The 22,727-nt window shown below is 40.2% G+C and overlaps 1 protein-coding gene across 1 annotated transcript in view; it reads right to left on the bottom strand.

The window, feature by feature from the left end:
- DNAH8 (dynein axonemal heavy chain 8) overlaps positions 1-22,727 on the bottom strand; it is a 589,186-nt gene that overhangs the window by 282,979 nt on the left and 283,480 nt on the right. The window contains exons 36-41 of the mRNA XM_084624647.1: positions 13,080-13,279; positions 12,308-12,461; positions 12,045-12,208; positions 9,321-9,423; positions 8,830-8,934; positions 8,344-8,505 (exon numbers count right to left, since the gene is read on the bottom strand). Coding sequence (XP_084480773.1) covers positions 8,344-8,505; positions 8,830-8,934; positions 9,321-9,423; positions 12,045-12,208; positions 12,308-12,461; positions 13,080-13,279 — 888 coding nt within the window. The remainder of the gene's footprint in view (positions 1-8,343; positions 8,506-8,829; positions 8,935-9,320; positions 9,424-12,044; positions 12,209-12,307; positions 12,462-13,079; positions 13,280-22,727) is intronic.

Here is a 22,727-nt window from a genome sequence, read left to right as displayed (position 1 = left end):
TTTCAACTATTCCCATATTGACTGGGTATATGTCACCTCAATACAGGATACAGAGGTAGATTTCTAGACACCATTAATAACAGCTTCTTAGAGCAACTAGTCCTGGAACCCACAAGGAGAGAGGCAATTCTTGATTTAGTCCTAAGTGGAGCACAGGATCTGGTCCAAGAGGTGAATATAACTGAACTGCTTGGTAATAGCAACTATAACATAATTCAATTTAACATCTTTCTAGGAGGGAAAATATCAAAGAAACCCACCGCAGTAGCATTTAATTTCAAAAAGGGAAACTTCACAACAATAAGGAAGCTAGTTAAACAGATATTAAAAGGAACAATCAAAAGAGTGAAATGCCTGCAAACTTTTAAAAACCACCATAACAGAGGCTCTAACTAGATGCATAACAGAATCAAACAAAATTAGTAAGTGGACCAAAAAAAATACCGCCATGGATAAACAACAGAGTAAAGGTGGCAGATAGAGACAAAAACGTGTCCTGTAAAAATTGGAAGTCAAATGCTATTAAGGAAAATAGAAAGGAGCATAAACTCAGGAAAGTCAAATATAATTAGGCACGCTAAAAAAGAATATGAAGAGCAACTAGCAAAAGACACAAAAACAATAAGCACTCAAAGAAGACAAGGCTACTGCGGAGAAACTAAATGAATTCTTTGCCTTAGTCTTCACTACAGATGATGTGAGGGAGATTCCCTCATCTGACACATTCTTTTTAGGTGACAAATTTGAGGAACTGTCCCAGACTGAGGTGTCAATAGAGAAGCTTTTGGAACAAACTGATAAATTAAACAGTAATCAGAAGTCACCAGGATCAGATGGCATTCAACTAGAAGTTCTGAAGGAACTCATATATGAAACTGTAGAACTGCTAACCGTGATATGTAATCTAGCACTTAAATCAGCCTCTCTACCAGATTATTGGAGGATCGCTAATATAATGCTGATATTTAAAAATACACTCCAGAGGTGATCCTGGCAATTAAAGACTGGTAATTCTAAATTAAATACCAGGCAAATTGTTTTAAACTACAGTAAGGAACAGAACTATCAGACACACAGATGAACACAGTATGTTGGGGAAGAGTCAACACAGCTTTTGTAAAGGAAAACCATGCCTCACCAATCCATTAGAATTCTTTGAGGGTGTCAACAAGCCTGTGGACAAAGGTGATCTAGCTGATGTAGTGTACTTGGGCTTTCAAAAAGCATTCAGCAAGGTCCCCTCAGCAAAGGCTTTTCAGCAAAGTAAACAGTCATGAGATAAGAGGGAAAGTCCTCTCCTGGATCAGTAACTGTTTAAAAGACAGGAAACAAAGGGTAGGAATAAATCATCCATTTTCATAATGGAAAGAGGTAAATAGAGGGGTCCCCGAAAGATCTGTACTTTTCAACATATTCATAAACAACCTGGAAAAGAGGGTGAAAAGGAGGTCATAACATTTGCAGATGATACAAAATTACTCAAGATAGTTAAGTCCAAAGTTGACTGAGAAGAGTTACAAAAGGATCTTATAAAACTGGGTGACTGGGCAACAAAACAGCAGATGAAATTCTATGTTGATAAGTGCAAAATAATGCACATGGGAACAATAATCCCAATTATACATACAAAATGGTGGATCTAAATTAGCTGTTACCACTCATGAAAGAGATCTTGGAATCATCTTAGATGGTTCACTGAAAACACCTGCTCAGTGTGCAGAGACAGTCAAAATAGCTAACAGAATGCTAGGAATCATTAGGAAAGGGATAGAAGATAAGACAGGAAATTTCATAATGCCACTATATAAATCCATGGTATGCCCACACCTTGAATACTGTGTGCAGTTCTGGTTCCCCCAACCCAAAAAAGGTATATTAGAATTGGAAAAGGTACAGAAAAGGGCAAAGAAAATGTTCAGGGGTACAGAACAGCTTCCTAGGAGAAGAGATGAAAAAGATTGGGACTGTTCAGCTTCATAAAAAGAGACAACTTAGTGGAGGGATTGTGATAAAGGTCTATAAAATCATGGATGCTGTGGAGAAAGTGAGTAAAAGTGTTATTTACCCCTTTGCATAACACATGAACCAATGAAATCAATAGGCAGCAGTTTAAAAACAAATATAAGGAAGTACTTCTTCACACAACGAACAGTCAGTCTGCAGAACTTGTTGACAGGGGATGTTGTGAAGGCTAAAATGATAACTGGGTTCAAAAAAGAATTATATAAATTCATGGTGGCTAGATCCATCAATGGGTATTAACCAAGATGGTCAGGGATGTAACCCCCTGTTCAGTTGTCTCTAAACCTATGACTGCCAGAAGCAGGGATTGGACGACAGGGATCACTTGATAATTGCCCTGCTCTGTTCATTTTTTCTGAAGCATCTGGCTCTGACCACTGTTGAAAGACAGGATACTGGGTTAGATGGACCACTGGTATAACCCAGTATGGCCATTCTTATGTTCACACCCCACCAAGATGGGGTGCCAGTCAACGAAAGCAGTTCCAGACACAGGGTTAGGCGAAAATACCATGCCTTCCTAAATGGGCTGCTAATGCAGACAGACACTTCATAAAGATCCTGTGTCCCATGGAAAGACCAAATGGTAGAACCTTGTACTGAAAATTGTTTTGATTGAGTGTAAACCAAAGATACTTGTGATGTGATGATATTATAGAAATATACATCCTTCAGACTGATGGTTGCAAAACCAAACTAGAGTCGAAAGGGAAGGGATAATAGATACTAGAGTTAACATTCCGACCTGGAATTTCCTGCTATGTGTCTAATTTCCTTGAATCTAACATCAGTCAAAGTCCTCCATCTTTCTTTGATATCAGAAGATAGCAGGAATAAAAACCATGGCTTCTGAACTCTCTCAGGAATTCCTCTATTGTCCTGCTTGTATTAGAACATGGATTTTTGCTCTTAACACCCCTTTTTGAGAGGGGTCCCTGAATGGAGAAGTAGGGGTGGAGGGTTGGAAAGAGGAAAGTTGTCAAACTGAATGCTATAACCTTCCTTTATTATCTCTAAAATCCAGTTGTCCATAGAAAAGAGACAGATGGTCTTCAAAGGGTTAGGAAGCAGGTAAATCACAGATTGATTTGCACCTCTCAATCCTTATGTCAGATCTGTGAGCTAACATTTGACAAAGATTACATTAGTCTTCATCCAAGGTTTGAAGGATCTCTTTCTCTGTTTAGATTGTGAAGAAGACTGTTATCAGGGCCCCCTACTCTTTTCTCAAGACTAAATATGTGTTTCCCATATGCACATTTCATTAATGGATGCTGTGAAGGGATCTACAGACCCTACACAAAACACAGGCAGGAAAGGATTAAGAACCTTCCCTGCCAGCAGACTGCCAAACTACACCCCAGCTCAGCTGTGAGAAATGCCAATTATGGAGAGACACCCACAGCTGCATGACTAATGATGGCAAGCCCAACTACAAAGAGGGAGAAACAGTAAGAAAAGGAGCAGAAGAACTAGGGATTGCTAAGGAGTAACGGTTTTCTACCAGCCACCCAAAGAAGTTTCCACCTGTCTGCCTCTGAGAGACTAGTAACCCCTTTGGGGGGGCAAAGGGGTAAATGAAGATAAAAGCTCAGATAATCAAGAGCCTTTTAAAGACTCTTTTTTATGTTTATAGACTCTGCCTTTTTCTTGCTAATTTGATTTGAACAATTGTTGGCCAGGTTAAGAAGTGATATAGACAGCATGAAGTGGAACTTCTGCACAAGGCTGGTTTCATCACAGCTGACAGGTGTCCTTGCACTTCATGCACTCAAATTTGGAGTATTTTGGCCAGCAGTATCCATATGTCATTAAGATGTAGTGATCACCCTATGATAACTTCACTTTATTTTTTTCCCCTTTTCCCTACCCTCTCCAGGGATCACCTCCTTGTAGTGGTGGAGAGGCTTGTGTGTCTCAATGACCCCGAGAACAAGATCCAACAAAAAATTATTTCATACAAACAGATGGAGAAAGCTGCTTCATGTAGCTAGGGTGAGATTTTGTTTGAAAATATCTGTCCCTGTAATGTCCATGTCACAACATTAACATAAGGAGTGAGAGAATTCATGACAAGAGATAAGATCACTAGCTCCAATATGAAGTATGTAAGTATAAAGGCATAGTTTTGAATAATCTATTTTACACATAATCTATTTTACATATATAAAACCATTGTTTTATTAAATTGTTGTGTCATTAAGATGTAGCGATCACCCTATTATAACCGCACTTTATTTTTTTCCCCTTTTCCCTACCCTCTCCATGGATCACCACCTTGTAGTGGTGGAGAGGCTTGTGTGTCTCAATGACCCCGAGAACAATGCTGCCTGGAGTCATGTACTCCCTCAGGGTCACCCATGGCAGAACAGTCAAGGGTGAGGTTCCAGACAGAGTGTGATCCAAGAAGTCCCTAGCAGCAGAGCAGACGGAGGATAAATGCACAATGGAGATGAAACTGTTGTGTAATGTTACAACAGCTGTGAAGGTGGACGAAGGCTGCAGCAGATAGAGGATCTCCAATCGTCATGGTGTCCATGCCATTGGTTTCAGGTCCTCTATCTGTCAAGGATAGTGTGGTGATAGTTGTGCACCAGTCTCACCACTTTAAAAGAAGTCCCACACAGGCATCTTCCAGTTTTGGGGAAAACAACATTTGCACAAGTCAAAAGTCCAGTGGCGATAGGCAAGTGATGATGGGAACAGGACAGTGAAATCCAGAAGTTCCTAGTCACAGACCCACACACAGGAGGTGGGTGTGTGATACAGTCATCTTGCTCGAGGATTGAGGCAGGTCAAGCATCTCAGCAGCTGCATCCATGACTGAGAAGTCCTTTTTAAGATCCACTCTGCTCACCCCACATGGGGAGGAGGTTAGAAAAGGTACCCTAAAAATTGTCTTGCCTTTGTTTTTCCTGGCTGAACAGCTGCATCCAGCAGGATTACCACCTCAACAGTTGAAAATGAAAGAAACTTTTCAACTTTGGAACTTGGAATGTACATACCCTGATGGACAACTCAAACAGTGACCAACCAGAGTGACGTACAGGCATTATTGCTTGTGAATTGAGTCGGTTTAACATCAGTATTGCTGCTTTGTCCGAAACTAGAAGAGCTGATGAAGGACAGGTGAGGGAGGAAAAAGGAGGCTATACTTACTTCTGGAAGGGAAAATCTGTAGATGAACCCCGATTTCATAGAGTGGGTTTTGCTATAAAGAACAAGCTTGAAAGGTGCCTCTCTGAGGTAACAGCTGGCATCAATGAGCAGTTTATGACAGGTTTCAGAGTAGCAGCCGTGTTAGTCTGTATTCGCAAAAAGAAAAGGAGTACTTGTGGCACCTTAGAGACAAACAAATTTATTTGAGCATAAGCTTTCGTGAGCTACAGCTCACTTCATCAAATGCATGGAGCTGTAGCTCACGAAAGCTTATGCTCAAATAAATTTGTTAGTCTCTAAGGTGCCACAAGTACTCCTTTTCTTTTTGAGCACTTTATGACACTCTGAGGCTCACCAAAAATCAACAGGCAACTATTGTGAGCACCTATGCACCAACACTGGATGCCGATGAGAATGTAAAGGAAGATTTTTATTCTCAGTTGGAGACTATTTTATGAGAGACCCCTACAGAAGACAAGATCATCCTTCTGGGGGATTTCAGTGCACATATTGGACGAGAGTCAGACCTGTGGAAAGGAACAATCAGGAAAGAAGGAGTTGGCAAAAACAATTCAAATGGAATTCTACTCCTGACCAAGTGTGCTGAACATGAATTTATTATTATGAAAACTCTTTTCCGACAAAAGGAAAAGTTCAAAACATCTTGGAGACACCCATGGTCAAAGCGCTGGCATCTCCTCGAGAGTTCGTGCCCGAGATTGTAGTGGCGTACTTCTCACAAGAACAATGACAAGTGCTGATGACTGTTGCACTGATCATCGCCTTATTCGATCCACAATGAAAATTAAGATTGCTCCCAAATGGATGCTGCAAAAGAAGCAGGTCAGGCGCAAGTTGAAGGTTCAAGATTGAAGGACCCTATTAAGCATGACCACTTCCAAGCAGTCTTAGAAGAAAAGCTCCCATCAGAGTTTCCAGAAGAAATTGAGGAACATTGGATCCAGTTGAAAGCAGTAATCATTAATGCCTGTGAGGAAACCACAGGCTACCAAACCAGAAAATATTAGAACTGGTTTGACGAGAATGATACTGAAATTGAGCAACTCATCAACGAGAAGAAAATGACATTTCGCACTTGGCAGAACAACATAAATTGTAATATAAAAAGAGAAGCCCATGCCAAGGTTAGGGCAGAAATACAATGTAAAACTAAAGAACAAATGGTGGACTGAGAAAGCGCAAGAACTCCAACATCTCATGGACATCCACAATACATGTGGTTTCTTTAGTGCCACGAAAGCTGTTTATGGGCCAATTTGTCATGGTATGAATCCTCTTCGCTCTAAAGATGGAACCACACTTCTGAAGGACAATGAAGCCATCAATGCTCGCTGGAAAAAACATTTTGAAGATCTCCTTAACCGTAATTCTATGGTTACAGATGAAGTCTTTGAGCAAATCCTGCAATGACCATTTCGGGATGAGCTCGGAGACCCTCCCAATTTATATGAGGTACACAATTTCACCAAGCAGATGAAGAACGACAAGGCAGCGGGTCTAGATGGGATCCCTGCTGAAATCTTTAAAAATGGTGGACCAGAGCTAATTTGGCAGCTTTATCTGCTTATCCTTAAAATCTGGATAAAGGAGGAGATTGTCTCCTTCTTCAAGAAAGGGGATAAAGTGGATTATGGAAATTATTGTGGTATCTCCCTCCTAGTCTTTGCAGGCAAAGTTCTGGCGCAGATCCTTGCAACCTGCCTTCTGCCCCTATCAGAAGAAATCTTACTGGAGTCACAGAGTGGTTTCCGACCATACTGTGGAACTGTGAATATGTGCTTCACAGCACGGCAGCTGCAAGAAAAGTGTCAGGAGCAAAACTGACCACTATATATGACTTTTATTGATCTAACTAAAGCCTTTCATTCAGTGAATCGTTGTGCCCTCTGGACTGTACTTTCTAAGATTGGATGTCCTGATAAATACATTGATGTCCTAAAATTGCTTCATGATAACATGAAAGTGACTATTCTGAGCAGCACTGGCTCCCAGAGTGAACCTTTCAAAGTACAAACAGGAGTCAAACGGGGCTGTATCATTGCTCCAACCATGTTTGTGGTTTTTACTGCTGTCATTCTTTAACTAATTTCTGGGAAGTTTACAGCTGGTGTTGAAATCATTTACAGAATGGAGGGAAACCTGTTCAGGCTTAGCAGGCTGAAAGCGAAGAGTAAGATTTCCACAACATCTATTGTAGAACTTCAGTATGCTGATGACAACGCAATCTTTGCCCACTCTGAGGAAGATCTTCAAACTATCTTGAATGTGTTTGCCGATGCTTATGTATGTCTTGGTTTCACTCTTAATATCAAGAAGACTAAAGTGCTCCATCAGCCTTCTCCAAATGAGGTATTACATGCCCCATCTATCAAAATCAATGGGGTAGCACTGGAGAACGTTGATCATTTCCTCTATCTTGGAAATCATCTTTCATCCAAGGCAGATATTGATCCAGAAATTCAACATCACCTGAGCTGTGCCACTGTAGCTTTTTCTCGTTTACGCCACAGGGTTTTTGAAGATCACAACATTCGAACAGACACCAAGCTCCTTATTTATCAAGCCATTATTCTCCCAGCACTGTTGTATGGGTCCAAAACTTGGAAAACCTATAGACACCACTTGAAAGTCCTTGAGAGGCACCATCAACACTGCCTTCATAAGATTCTGAAGATCAAATGGGAAGACAGGTGCACCAATATTAGTCTTCTGGAAGTAGCAAAGACCACCAGTATCGAGGCAATGATCATCCATCAGCAATTCCCCTGGACTGGTCACATTGTCCGGAATCCATATCATTGCCTCCCAAAACAGGTTATGTTCTCTCAGCTGAAAAAAGGGTATCGTTTTGGCTTTATTAGCCACCTGAGGACCCATAACTCCCATGGAAGATGATCATACCCGGTAACGAGTGATCGCCCATCATCATCATCATCATCATCATCTCAACTTTTTGAGAGTATAAACTTTTGAGGTCAGGGACTATGTTTGTATCACACCAAGCACATTTTGAGGACTACCTGAAACAAACAGATAAAATTGCCAACCACAAATTGTACAACCTCTGCTTTTCTCAGAAGGCTGCTTCTAATCTATACATATATGCATACATAGACATATACATTCCCCCCCTGTTCTTACCTGTGCTGGGAAGTGATAAAGGAAGTTAAGCAGCTGGTATCCTGGGTCACTAATTTGATAATATGCTGCCCTAATTACACAGTGTAATGAAGACTGTTGCATGCGCAACAGATCTAGCAACCAAAGTTCTACAGGTCCTTTTGCATTCACTGGAGTGTCCAACTGAAAAATTTAATAGAAGTGAAATGTACACAATTATATGTAGCTACCAAATCCCTATTATTTATTATTGTGTTATAAATGTTATATAGTTATTGTTTTGATTTTAAATATCAATAAACATATTACCAAATATGTAGAATTTATTCTGATCTTTTTTTAAAGAAATCATGTAATTAACTATTAATTCATAATTAACTTAGTTTAACCATCTACTTCTGTGCATTCAGCAAAAGAATGGCTTCTCATATAATAAGGTTACTGAAAAAAATAAACAATGAAACATTTAAAATTAATGATAAATTGAGAAGAAATTAGCAGTATTACTGGAATTTTCTCTCCTTCTCTTGATATGACTGCCATTATGCGATCATAATCCTTTGGGTGAAACTCCACTTCATTTATATTGTCAGATACGGCAGGCATATGTGGCTAGAAGGATAATTTAGAAAGTAATTCAATGTAAACATTTAATATTAACAGACATATAAGAAAAATAACTATTGACTTGATCCTGCAAGGAAGTTCACAAATGGAGTTTTATACTGCACAGATTATGTAGCAGGATCATGTCATTATGCACTAAATGTAGAATTTTAAGTTACTTTCTGTGCGTTTGTTTTACAGTAAAATTTACAGTAAAATCTAAAGTCTGAGAAGCAGCTGAAAATCTTGCTCTGAATGAGGTTTTCAAGAAGAATTTGTTACATTTACAGTTTACTTTGCCTTTGCTTTTTGCATATTTTATTTATTTAAATATTTCTTTCAAAGCTTTTTTTGGTAGCATACTAACTTTATAATAGTCACTCAAGACTTACCTGAATGGTGTGTGAATCACTTGCTTGTCCAAGAATTTCAAGAAGGGCAGGATCAGAGATAAAGAAGAATCTGGGAAACAGTAGCCTTTTCTTCTCTAAATATCTTAAATATTGTGCAAGATTTTCATTACAAAATGTATTCTACATGAAATTGTGAATCAGACTGTGAAATATTACATCATTTAAAAAAACCCACCATTTTCTTCATCCTTCCTAAACCTATCAGTCTAACACTCAATTTAGAAAAAGATTTAAACAAATGCTTGAGTATACCTCTATTCAGGATAGCACTTTAAGCATATGCTTAATTTAAAGCTCATAGTTAAGTGCTGTCCTGAATAGGGCAGCTTTCACAAATCAGGGCTTAAAATATCAAAAGCCATAGCTCACTGCCACAATACTATGTGCCAGGGTGAACTGTTTTAAAGCAAAGTAATTTAAATCACCAATTATAATCATGATTTAAATTATTTATTTTAATCCTGTTTTGCATTTTTACTTTTTAGTTATTTTCCTAAAGAAAGGATTATTCTTATTGGTTGGCAACCATTAAAACATGTTGATATGCAACTAAATACAGCCTTTGCACTAAATTGGTGCTTTTTTTTTGCTAACCAGGAGGATATTATATTTTATACACTTATTTAGCAATTATAGAGTTTAACATACATTTATTCAGATTCTTAATATTTACAGTTTTTATTATGTTAGAAAATGGCAAATGACACATTTGTTATTTACTAGATTAATTTTTTACTCATGATTTGTGTCAAGCTGTGTTTGGATGCAAACTGAAGTTCCATTAATTTTTTAAAAAGCAGCATTTAAAATTGTTTTTATCAGTTGAATAAAACTACCTTAAATGTGCTAGATAGATTAGAAACCAGTAAGTTATCAAAACTTGTTTTGTTTTTTAAATTGATTTATTAAACAAAGGAAGTATTATCTGTAGTAAGTGAATTGAACTGATTCCTTCGGGTCAGCTGGTCATTCAAGACTTTAGAACTAGTAGATCTCATACTCTCACACTTCCATGCACAGTCCAGAAGAGAAAAACAAGTTTTCCTGCTTTTTCAACACCCAATCAGTTTCTCATCTTTGAACTAGTCATTGAACTGAACTAGTTGAAAAAAACTGAAATAAAGAAAATATTCTCTCTGTGCCTACAGAAGAAGCTGCTTCTTTCAAAAGCTGGTTTGACACTTCAACAAACTCTGTTTGCAGGTGCTTTGTCAGTGATTTCCATTAGTTCAGTGGTCTGATTTTCTTTAAAATTTCAGCAGCTAACCCATACTGCTTGAATATTATTTTTTATTTAATGTAAATGCTTTTACTATAATCTATTAAGTTTAGATCTTGATTTAGGTTGACAATTTCAAATTTAATTTTAAATGGGTTTTTTAGAAAGAAAAATGTGTTTCCATTAAAAATAAGATTTAAATTTTTTCATAATTGAATTTTTTCCACCCTGCTCTGTGCTAATGCCTAGAAAGAAAGATGCTTACCAATAACTGTAGTTCTTTGAGTAAATTCTGTTGTACAGATTCTTGTTCTTGGGCACAACTGGACCATCAGGGTATGTCTACACTGCAGTTAAACACCTGCTGCTGGCCTGGGTCAGCTGATTCGGGCTAGTGGGCTCAGGCTGTAAAACTGTGGTGTAGATATTCAGGCTCAGGCTGGAGCCCAGGCTCTGGGACTTTCACCTCTCAAGGGGTCCCAGAGCTTGGGCTACAGCCCTAACCCAAATGTCTACACCACAATTTTACAGCCCCACAGCCCAAGCCATGAGACCCTGTGTCAGCTGACACGGGCCAGTCATTGGTGTTTAATTACTGTGTAGACATACTCTCTGTGTTGAAGTCAGAAACATATGGAAAGTTGTGGCTATGTCCACACTTGGAACTAGGGGTGTGATTCCCATCCGACTTTGCAGATGTGTAGACATCCTAGAAGTAGGTTTCATCAAGTCAGCATGTTAAAAATAGTAGTGCAGCTGTGGTAGAATGGGTGGCAGAGAGCAGTGGCAGAGGCTAGCCACAAGTATGTACCTACCGCGTCCAGGCAGATGTGCACTTAGAGTGGCTATTCCATGTCACCGCTCACTGCTGCCTGTGATAAAGTGGCTAGGCTATTTTTAGTGGGCTACCTCGATGACATCTAGAGCAAGGATGTCTACGCAAGTTGGAAATGTCGCCTTCAACTCCAAATATAGACATACCCCATGACTGCTGGGATCACACACATGCCTTTCTGGCAACAAAGAATACTTATAACAGGATCACAGGCCCAGTGCAGCAAATCATTTAAACTGAATTCAGGACTTCAAGAGCTAATGTCCTGTGTTCATTTAGTTCCTTACATCAGAATCTATGTATGATACTTCAAAGAAGTGGGAAGGCAGTTTGGGTGTCTAAACCTATCTGAATATCTATACTTACTGTAGTAACACTTTCTCCTTTGAATGTTATTAGTACAGATTCCTATTCTTGGGAGATTATCTAGCCACCCAATTGCTGAAGGAGTTTTGAATACAAATAATAAAATGAAGATTGCAATACTGCTCTTCTAGAGACAGACTACAGTATATTAATGTGTGTGACAACCTTATAAAAATAACTTCTACTTTTAACACTTTTAGCTCTTTGATTTGTAATTAAAATAAAACATTACTGACTTTATATAACTGTATAACGTAATCATGTATTCAAAAAAATTTCTTACCCTGTAAGTGATTTCTGACACACCTCCAACTGTTCATGTAAATGAGGCAGAAGCTGTCCCATAGTCTCATCTCCAACACAACAGTTAACAACATTAGGATTCTCGTGAGCTCGTTGCATTATTTTTATCCATGATTTGTCAATGTTCTGAAAACGTTTTGCTTCCTAAGCATAATTTAAATCAACACGGTAACACATTCTTTTGTAAACTGGTATTTAGTTAAGTTTTTACAATATAAATATGAGTAAGTATTATAGATTTACCTGAGGTAATTGCTTTGCAATATCTCCCCCAACAAAAACAGCTTCAAGATAAACCCATAGGTTTTGAACCACCAACCACTCTTCAATGATATCACTGGAGGTGCTCAGTTTGTACACCCAGTTCTGAATATCTTTTTTAAATGGTATATTATATCTAAAACCAGGGATGAAAAATAAGAATAACTTTAAATTAAAGTATAAAGAAAAATATTTATAGAGGGAGTGAAACAAAATATGGATAAATTAGAGAACAAAAATGATCTTTTAAAAACTTGAATAAACAAATTTAATTTTATTCAAATGTATCAAGAGAATAGATTGCTATATGTTTGTGAGCTGAAAGAAGTTATCTGTAGTAACATTATTAATGTACCAACATCTACACAATACAGTAACATTTCATCCACGTTTATTGCTGATTAAGTGTCAATCTAATAACATGTATCAGAGGGGTAGCCGCGTTAGTCTGGATCTGTAAAAGTGGCAAAGAGTCCTGTGGCACCTTATAGACTAACAGACGTATTGGAGCATAAGCTTTCGTGGGTGAATACCCACTTCTGGAGCATAAGCTTTCGTGGGTGAATACCCACTTCGTCGGACAAAGTGGGTATTCACCCACGAAAGTTTATGCTCCAATATGTCTGTTAGTCTAAAAGGTGTCATAGGACTCTTTGCCACTTCGAATAACATGGTTGAAAATTTAATTATGGTGTGTTTATTATCAACATTTACAAAAATTAGCAAATCCACAAAAAATTCACTTAAGAATTACCTGTTACTAAGTAAAGAGCCCAAGATCATTAAACTGTCCTCCATAAGTGTAATAATTTCTGCTGATTCAGCTCCCTTTAACAGTAGCTCTCCTCTTGCTTTAAATGGTGAAAAACTCAAATTCTGGCCTCCCCAACTTTCAATTATCTGAGACAATTTAGCTTCAATATCCTTTTCCTTTATAGCAGATATACAGATATCCTGCAAAGTAAAAAAAAAACCAGTTTTTAAATCTTCAGTATCCAGATGTGAAACCTTTCCTAACACAGTAAAAGCTGTGTTATCTGAAAAGGAGGGTGGGGTGGGGAGGGAGAGAGACAAGATGCATCAATGCCCAAAGCCCCTGCAATGGCAGGGAAATGATTAAATGAGATATACACAGATAATCCTAGCAAATGATTCACACCCATATGCTGCACAGGAAGTTGAACCCCATCCACAAAGTTACTAAAAATCTCACCTCTGGGAACATTCCTTCTTAGCCCTACATATGGTGATCAGTTAGACCCTGAGCAGGTGAGCATGAACTAGACAAGCCAAGCATTTGAAATAGAGAATGCTCAGTGCCACCTCAGAGCCCTGGCACATGCTGCCCAGTGTTTCAGCTCCAGCCATGGACATCACTGCCACTTCAGAGGAAGGAGATTAAAAGAATAAATTGGGGAGAATCCCTTCCAGACACCTGCTGGTTGTTGGTGGAAAGCCTGAAGCAAGAGCTTAACGAACATACAATATAAATGGGAATTGAGCCCCAAGGCTACTGAGTCCAGCCCCCTACCATCACAAGCAACCCTGTCATACAATCACACTCTAAATCTGCTCAGCTCTCTCTTGAAATTAATTAGGTTGTTTTCCCCCACAACTCCCAGAACCTCACCCTTCCAATGGTTAGAAACTTTCTAATTTCCAGCCTGAATTTGTTCATGGCCAGTTTATATCCATTTGTTTTGTACCAACATCATTCTTTAGCTTAAATAGCTCTTCACTGTCCCTGGTATTTAACACTTTAATGTATTTATAGAGAGAAATGAATCACATCCCCTCTCAGTGTTCTTTTTGCTAGACTAAACAAGCCAAGTTCTTCCAGTTTCTTCTCATAAAATAGATCATCCATTCCCCAGTCATCCTCATAGCTTTTCTCTGTACCTGTTCCAGTTTGAATTCATCTTTCTTGAACATGGGTGACCAGAATTGTACACAGTATTCCAAACAAGAACTTACCTTACCAGTGCCCTGTGCCTTTTTTCACAGCCACATCTCATTAATAGCTCACAGTCATCCTCTGATCACCCACACAGACAGATCTCTGTCCTCCTCTATAGCTTCCAACTGATGGGCACTTAGATTGTAGCAGAAATTCCTATTAGATTCTAAGTGCATGACCTTGCACTTTGTACTATTGAATTTCATCCCATTTCTGTGACTCCAGTCTCCAAGATTATCCAGATCTTCCTGTATAATGCTCCAATTCTCTTCTGTATTGATAATATCTCCCAACTTTTTGTCCTTGGCAAATTTCATTAGCACATTCCTACTCTGTGTGCCAAGGTCATTAATAAAAAGATTGAATAAGAATGGTCTCAAGACCAATCCCTGAGAAACTACACTAGTAATCTCCTTACAGTCTGATAATTCACTTACAGCATAACCCATTGCTTTCTCCCCCTTATCAAATTCCTTATCCACCTTACAGTGCTGTATTAATCCACATCTTCCCTAATTTAACTATTAATTTTCCATGAGGTACCATGTGAAATACTTTACTGAAATTCAAATATATTAGATTCACTACACTTCCCATATCTAAAAAATCAATTATTTTCCAAAGAAAGAAATCAGGTTATTCTGAAATGATATACCTTTCGTAAATCTCTGTTGCACTACATCCCTTTTACCAATTACCTCCATAAGTTTAATTTTTATTTCCTTCACTGTTTGTTCTAAAGCCTTGCATGCTACTGAGGTCAGAATAAGAGATCTGTAATTGTCCAGATCACCTTTTTTCCCTTTTCTTAAATATAGATAAAATGATAGCTAATCTCAGTCATATTGTACTACCACTGAAAACACAGATGTATTAGCAAAAAGAAAAGGAGTACTTGTGGCACCTTAGAGACTAACCAATTTATTTGAGCATAAGCTTTCGTGAGCTACAGCTCACTTCATCAGATGCATACTGTGGAAAGTGTAGAAGATCTTTTTATATACACACAAAGCATGAAAAAATACCTCCTCCCACCCCACTCTCCTGCTGGTAATAGCCTTTCTAAAGTGATCACTCTCCTTACAATGTGTATGATAATCAAGTCGGGCCATTTCCAGCACAAATCCAGGTTTTCTCACACCCAGAATCACAGTCGATGAATCTGGTTTTGATTATCCTTCCATTTAAATTTAAAATGAAGGAACTCATGATCACTTGATCTAAGGGCTATTTTCTACAACCAGCTCTTCTATGATGTCCTCTCTATTTTCCAAAACCAAGTCTAAAATTGCATCACCTCTTGTTGGTTTGGTTACAGTTTGATGAAGAAAATTGTCTTCTATCACATACAGGAATAACTGAGCCCTATCAGTATTAGTAACATTTATTCTCCAATCTATACTCAGGAAGTTAAAGTCTTCCATTACAAATCAATTCCCAATAGTAATAATATTAAAGAATCTCTATCCATATCTAAGTCTGACCCTGGGGGCTACAGCAGACCTCTAACACTATCCCAACAAAACCTCTTTTACAATCCTTCTCCAAAGTGATTTTGAGCCAAACAGATCCAGTTTTGTCCATACTATCACTTCTTGTTTCTTTACACTTTACCACTTTGTCAATGTACAATGCTGTCCCACCACCTTTATCATTATCGCTAATCTCTCCTACATAGCACATACCTGTCAATACCTATATTCCAGTCATGAGTGCTATTCCACCATGCTTCTGTAATCCTACTTAGGGCTGTTGATTAATCACAGTTAACTCAAGGAATTAACTCAAAAAATTAATTGCAATTAAAAAAATTTAATCACAGTTTTAATCGCACTGTTAAACAATAGAAAACCAATGAAAATGTATTAAATATTTTTGGATGCTTTCTACATTTTCAAATATATTGATTTTAATTACAACACAGAATACAAATATTTGCACTGTAAAAATGATAAAAGAATCAGTATTTTTCAGTTCACCTCACACGAGTACTCTAGTGCAATCTCTTTTTCATAAAAGTATAACTTATAAATGTAGACTTTTTTTGTTACATAACTGCACTCAAAAAACAAACAATGCAAAATTTAAAGCCTACAAGTTCACCCAGTCCTTCTTCTCACTCAGCCAATCACTAAGACAAACAACTTTGTTTACATTTGCAGGAGATAATGATGCAGACACAGGTAAGTAACCGTTTTCATGTTCTCTCCACAGGTACTAATGCGGAGAGTGGACTAGATGATACATCTGAGGGAAGGGAACAGAAGAAGACTCCGCCGATTGGAAGGCATGAGATGCACTGTCCTAGGGTTGGGGGTTCCATGACCACCGCTCCCAAGAGAAGGAGGTGGGTGGTGGTGGTCGGGGACTCTCTCCTCAGGGGGACTGAGTCATCTATCTGCCACCCCGACCGGGAAAACCGAGAAGTCTGCTGCTTGCCAGGAGCTAGGATTCACGATGTGACAGAGAGACTGCTGAGACTCATCAAGCCCTTGGATCGCTACCCCTTCCTGCTTCTCCAAGTGGGCACCAATGATACTGCCAAGAATGACCTTGAGTGGATCACTGCAGACTACGTGGCTCTGGGAAGAAGGATAAAGGAGCTTGAGGTGCAAGTGGTGTTCTCATCCATCCTCCCCGTGGAAGGAAAAGGCCTGGGTAGAAACCGTCGAATCGTGGAAGTCAATGGATGGCTACGCAGGTGGTGTCGGAGAGAAGGCTTTTGATTCTTTGACCATGGGATGGTGTTCCAAGAAGGAGGAGTGCTAGGCAGAGACGGCCTCCACCCAACGAAGAGAGGGAAGAGCATCTTCGCAAACAGGCTGGCTAACCTAGTGAGGAGGACTTTAAACTAGGTTCACCGGGGGAAGGAGACCAAAGCCCTGAGGTAAGTGGGGAAGTAGGATACCAGGAGGAAGCATGAGCAGGAGCGCGAGAGAGAGCAGGGCTCCTGCCTCAAACTGAGAAAGAGGGACGATCAGCGAGTTATCTCAAGTGCCTATACACAAATGCAAGAAGCCTGGGAAACAAGCAGGGAGAACTGGAAATCCTGGCACAGTCAAGGAATTATGATGTGATTGGAAAAACAGAGACTTGGTGGGATAACTCACATGACTGGAGTACTGTCATGGATGGATATAAATTGTTCAGGAGGGACAGGCAGGGCAGAAAAGGTGGGGGAGTGCATTGTATGTAAGGGAGCAGTATGACTGCTCAGAGCTCAAGTATGAAACTGTAGAAAAACCTGAGTGTCTCTGGATTAAGTTTAGAAGTGTGAGCAACAGGGGTGATGTCGTGGTGGGAGTCTGCTATAGACCACCAGACCAGGGGGATGAGGTGGACGAGGCTTTCTTCCGGCAACTCATGGAAGTTACTAGATCGCAGGCCCTGGTTCTCATGGGAGACTTCAATCACCCTGATATCTGCTGGGAGAGCAATACAGCGGTGCACAGACAATCCAGGAAGTTTTTGGAAAGTGTAGGAGACAATTTCGTGGTGCAAGTAATGGAGGAACCAACTAGGGGCAGAGCTCTTCTTGACCTGCTGCTCACAAATCGGGAAGAATTAGTAGGGGAAGCTAAAGTGGATGGGAATCTGGGAGGCAGTGACCATGAGATGGTCAAGTTCAGGATCCTGACACAGGGAAGAAAGGAGAGCAGCAGAATACGGACCCTGGAATTCAGAAAAGCAGACTTTGACTCCCTCAGGGAACTGATGGGCAGGATCCCCTGGGAGAATAACATGAGGGGGAAAGGAGTCCAGGAGAGCTGGCTGTATTTTAAAGAATCCTTATTGAGGTTACAGGGACAAACCATCCCGATGTGTAGAAAGAATAGCAAATATGGCAGGCGACCAGTTTGGCTTAACAGTGAAATCCTTGCTGATCTTAAACACAAAAAAGAAGCTTTCAAGAAGTGGAAGATTGGACAAATGACCAGGGATGAGTATAAAAATATTGCTCGGGCATGCAGGAGTGAAATCAGGAAGGCCAAATCACACCTGGAGTTGCAGCTAGCAAGAGATGTTGGGAGTAACAAGAAGGGTTTCTTCAGGTATGTTAGCAACAAGAAGAAAGTCAAGGAAAGTGTGGGCCCCTTACTGAATGAGGGAGGCAACCTAGTGACAGAGGATGTGGAAACAGCTAATGTACTCAATGCTTTTTTTGCCTCTGTCTTCACGAACAAGGTCAGCTCCCAGACTACGGCACTGGGCAGCACACAGCGTGGGGAGGAAGTGACCAGCCCTCTGTGGAGAAAGAAGTGGTTCGGGACTATTTAGAAAAGCTGGACGAGCACAAGTCCCTGGGGCCGGATGCGCTGCATCCGAGAGTGCTAAAGGAGTTGGCGGATGTGATTGCAGAGCCATTGGCCATTATCTTTGAAAACTCATGACGATCGGGGGAAGTCCCGGACGACTGGAAAAAGGCTAACGTAATGCCCATCTTTAAAAAAGGGAAGGAGGAGGATCCTGGGAACTACAGGCCAGTCAGCCTCACCTCAGTCCCTGGAAAAATCATGGAGCAGGTCCTCAAGGAATCATTTCTGAAGCACTTAGAGGAGAGGGAAGTGATCAGGAATAGTCAGCATGGATTCACCAACGGCAAGTCATGCCTGACTAATCTAATTGCCTTCTATGATGAGATAACTGGCTCTGTGGATGAGGGGAAAGCAGTGGACGTGTTGTTCCTTGACTTTAGCAAAGCTTTTGACACTGTCTCCCACAGTATTCTTGCCAACAAGTTAAAGAAGTATGGGCTGGATAAATGGACTATAAGGTGGATAGAAAGTTGGCTAGATTGTCAGGCTCAACGGGTAGTGATCAATGGCTCCATGTCTAGTTGGCAGCCGGTATCAAGTGGAGTGCCCCAAGGGTTGGTCCTCGGGCCAGTTTTCTTCAATATCTTCATAAATGATCTGGGGGATGGTGTGGATTGCACCCTCAGCAAGTCTGCAGATGACACTAAACTGGGAGGAGATGTAGATACGGTGGCAGGTAGGGATAGGATACAGAGGGACCTAGACAAATTAGAGGATTGGGCCAAAAGAAATCTGATGAGGTTCAACAAGGACAAGTGCAGAGTCCTGCACTTAGGACGGAAGAATCCCATGCACCGCTACAGACTAGGGACCGAATGGCTCGGCAGCAGTTCTCCAGAAAAGGACCTAGGGGTTACAGTGGACGAGAAGCTGGATATGAGTTAACAGTGTGCCCTTGTTGCCAAGAAGGCCAATGGCATTTTGAGATGTATAAGTAGGGGCATTGCCAACAGATCGAGGGACGTGATCGTTCCCCTCTATTCGACATTGGTGAGGCCTCATCTGGAGTACTGTGTCCAGTTTTGGGCCCCACACTACAAGAAGGATGTGGAAAAATTGGAGAGAGTCCAGCAGAGAGCAACACAAATGATTAGGGGACTGGAACACATGATTTATGAGGAGAGGCTGAGGGAACTGGGATTGTTTAGTCTGCGGAAGAGAAGAATGAGGGGGGATTTGATAGCTGCTTTCAACTACCTGAAAGGGGGTTCCAAAGAGGTTCTGTTCTCAGTGGTAGCTGATGACAGAACAAGGAATAATGGTCTCAAGTTGCAGTGGGGGAGGTTTAGGTTGGATATTAGGAAAAACTTTTTCACTACGAGGGTGGTGAAACACTGGAATGTGTTACCTAGGGAGGTGGTGGAATCTCCTTCCTTAGAAGTTTTTAAGGTCAGGCTTGACAAAGCCCTGGCTGGGATGATTTAGTTGGGGATTGGTCCTGCTTTGAGGAGGGGGTTGGACTGGATGACCTCCTGAGATCCCTTCCAACCCTGATATTCTATGATTCTATGCCCACTTCTTATTTACAATGTCACCTGAAAGTGAGAACAGGCATTCGCATGGCACTTTTGTAGCCAGCATTTCAAGGTATCTACATGCCAGGTATGCTAAACATTCATATGCCCCTTCATGTTTCGGCCAGCATTCCAGAGGACATGGCTCCTTTTGGAGCTCTTATAGGATTTTAATTAAGTACCATGTTTTGTTTGCATTTCTTTTACCCCTTCTCCAATATACACTGCACACGTCCTGAGAAAATGCACATTCCTTCCATAGTTTAACCTCCATAACATTATATTAGCCATATTAATTTTACACAAGGTGTAACCGCCTCCCCCGTGCCCACAGAGTTTTCATAGACTCACACTAAAGCGACAGTCCACGGTATGCATCCGATGAAGTGAGCTGTAGCTCACGAAAGCTCATGCTCAAATAAATTGGTTAGTGTCTAAGGTGCCACAAGTACTCCTTTTCTTTTTGCGAATACAGACTAACACGGCTGTTACTCTGAGTCCGATCCCTAAGACCCACCCCAAGGCTCAGTGTTCCCATCATTGTTCCCCTTTTTCCAGTGCACACATACAAAATTTTCTTTTGAATAACATCCCTTGCACAGCGATTACTTTTTTCTACACAACTGTACCCCGTTTATACTTCCATCTTGTACAACTAGAGACAGCCAGGGGCAGCCAAGTTAAGTTTTAATAGAAACCCCTTACATTCCTTTCGTAATTTTGATTACATTACCCAATAGTTAAATAATTTTGAACAGATTTTTTTTTGCCTGCTGCCTGCAGCAGTCCCTTAAAGACCATTTCTGTGGGAAAAGGGCCCATTTTCTCTCAGAATAGCTGTAAAGGCTTCTGGGGACAGAAGCATAGTGAGTGGTGGTAGTAGCCACTCTACCTGACCCATTTGTATAATTTAATTACCAAGCTTCCATCCATCTGTGACTGCACAGAGTTGCACATACAGTTACATTTATATAACTGGATTTTATTATTAAACCAAAAACTTCCTTTTTGTAACACCACAACTGTTACCCTTTTAATATTTTTACAATAGTTACCTTTTACCATTTTTACAACTTTCAAATGTTTACTTTTCTCCAAACCCTGTATTATCAATTTTTGTAAAAGGTATTTGTAACTTTTCACTTACTTCTTTAAATCACTTACTCCTACATTTAGTTCTTTAAGGTAGTGCAATTTGTTTGTAACAACTTAGCCACCAAGTACAATTTTTGCCACACAGCTACCTTAACCTGTGCTGTCTTTACCTTGAGACTGTTCAAAAAGGCAGTAAAACATTTGTCTCTATGGATGCCCATGGATCTTTTACTCCAAAAAATTTCAGAGGAATACAGCAGACCTCTGTCATACTTTGTTCAAAAAACCAAAAACATTTTACATAAGTATTCAAAGTACCCTCCATTAAAACTTTAGAAAAACAAAAGTGTGGAAAGGCAGGGGGAGAGGAGGAGGAAGAGGTGGAAAGAAACCAATTAACCCTGTGAGGTCAGTTTAAAGTACAGGCTACTAGCAGCAAATTAAGTAAACTGAGAGAAGAAAGAAAAGAATATAGTTAGCTTTGAGCCAAGAGTAGGCTCCCTGGGTTGAAACAGTTGGGAACCCTTACCCCCAGGTTCTTATTCTGGTGCTGGGAGAAGAGTGGGGGTTGTTACCTACTCCTGAAAACCCTGCCATTTTTCACTTGGAAATCTTCCCCCCTTCCCCCCACTCCACTCTCCCAGGAGTTATGGTGTAATGGGAGGAAAAAGTGTACATGGATGACCAGGTTACTGCTTTGCAAATGTCCAGGATAGGAATCTGTGCTAGGAATGCCATTGAGGACACTTGCAATCTTACGGAGTTGTCCGTCAGTTTGTCTGGCAGCCTGTCAGATCATAACATGCGGATACAAGAAGTTATCCAAGATTAAATTTTCTGCCTGGAGATTGGAAGACTTTTCATTCTGTCCCCTCAGGCCACAGACAGTTGAGTGGACTGTTTGGCCCTGTCTATGTAGAACACCAGTGCTCGTCTAACATCCAATGTGTGTAGCCACTGCTTGTCTGTATTTGCAGGTGGCTTTGGGTAAAAAAAAGTAAGTACATTGATATGAAAATTTGAAACTTAGAGAGAAACCTCGGATGAGGGTGTAAATACACTGCATCTTTAAAGAAGACTGTGTACAATGGTTCAGATGTGAGGGTGCACAGTTCAGAGATCCTTCTGGTAGAAGTAACAGCAATTAGGAAAACCATATTCCACGAAAGGTGTAGAAAGGAGCACATTGCTCGAGGCTCAGAATGGTGGTCCCATAAGTTTAGACAAAATTAAGTTCAAGTCCCAAGGAAAAATGTGCTTCTTTAGTTGAGGGTACAATCTTTCCAGGCCTTCAAGGAATGTAATTTGTCATGTCATTAGAAAAAAAAAAAAGAGTTATCCACGTCAGGGTGAAAAGCTGATACTGCTGACAGGTGAACCTTGAAGTAGGAAGTCAGTGAGCCTTGCTGTTTCAGGTACATCAGATAATCAAGCATTTGTTGGATGGACAAATGCATTGGTGAGACTCTGGTTTGACAAGCCCAGAGAGACAACGGCTTCCATTTTGACAGATAGGTGGC

Source organism: Lepidochelys olivacea (genome assembly GCF_965140295.1).
Source record: "Lepidochelys olivacea isolate rLepOli2 genome assembly, chromosome: 3".
Classification (NCBI taxonomy): domain Eukaryota; kingdom Metazoa; phylum Chordata; order Testudines; family Cheloniidae; genus Lepidochelys; species Lepidochelys olivacea.
Note: the sequence above shows the minus strand (reverse complement) of the source record. Positions and strands in the feature narration are given on the sequence as shown.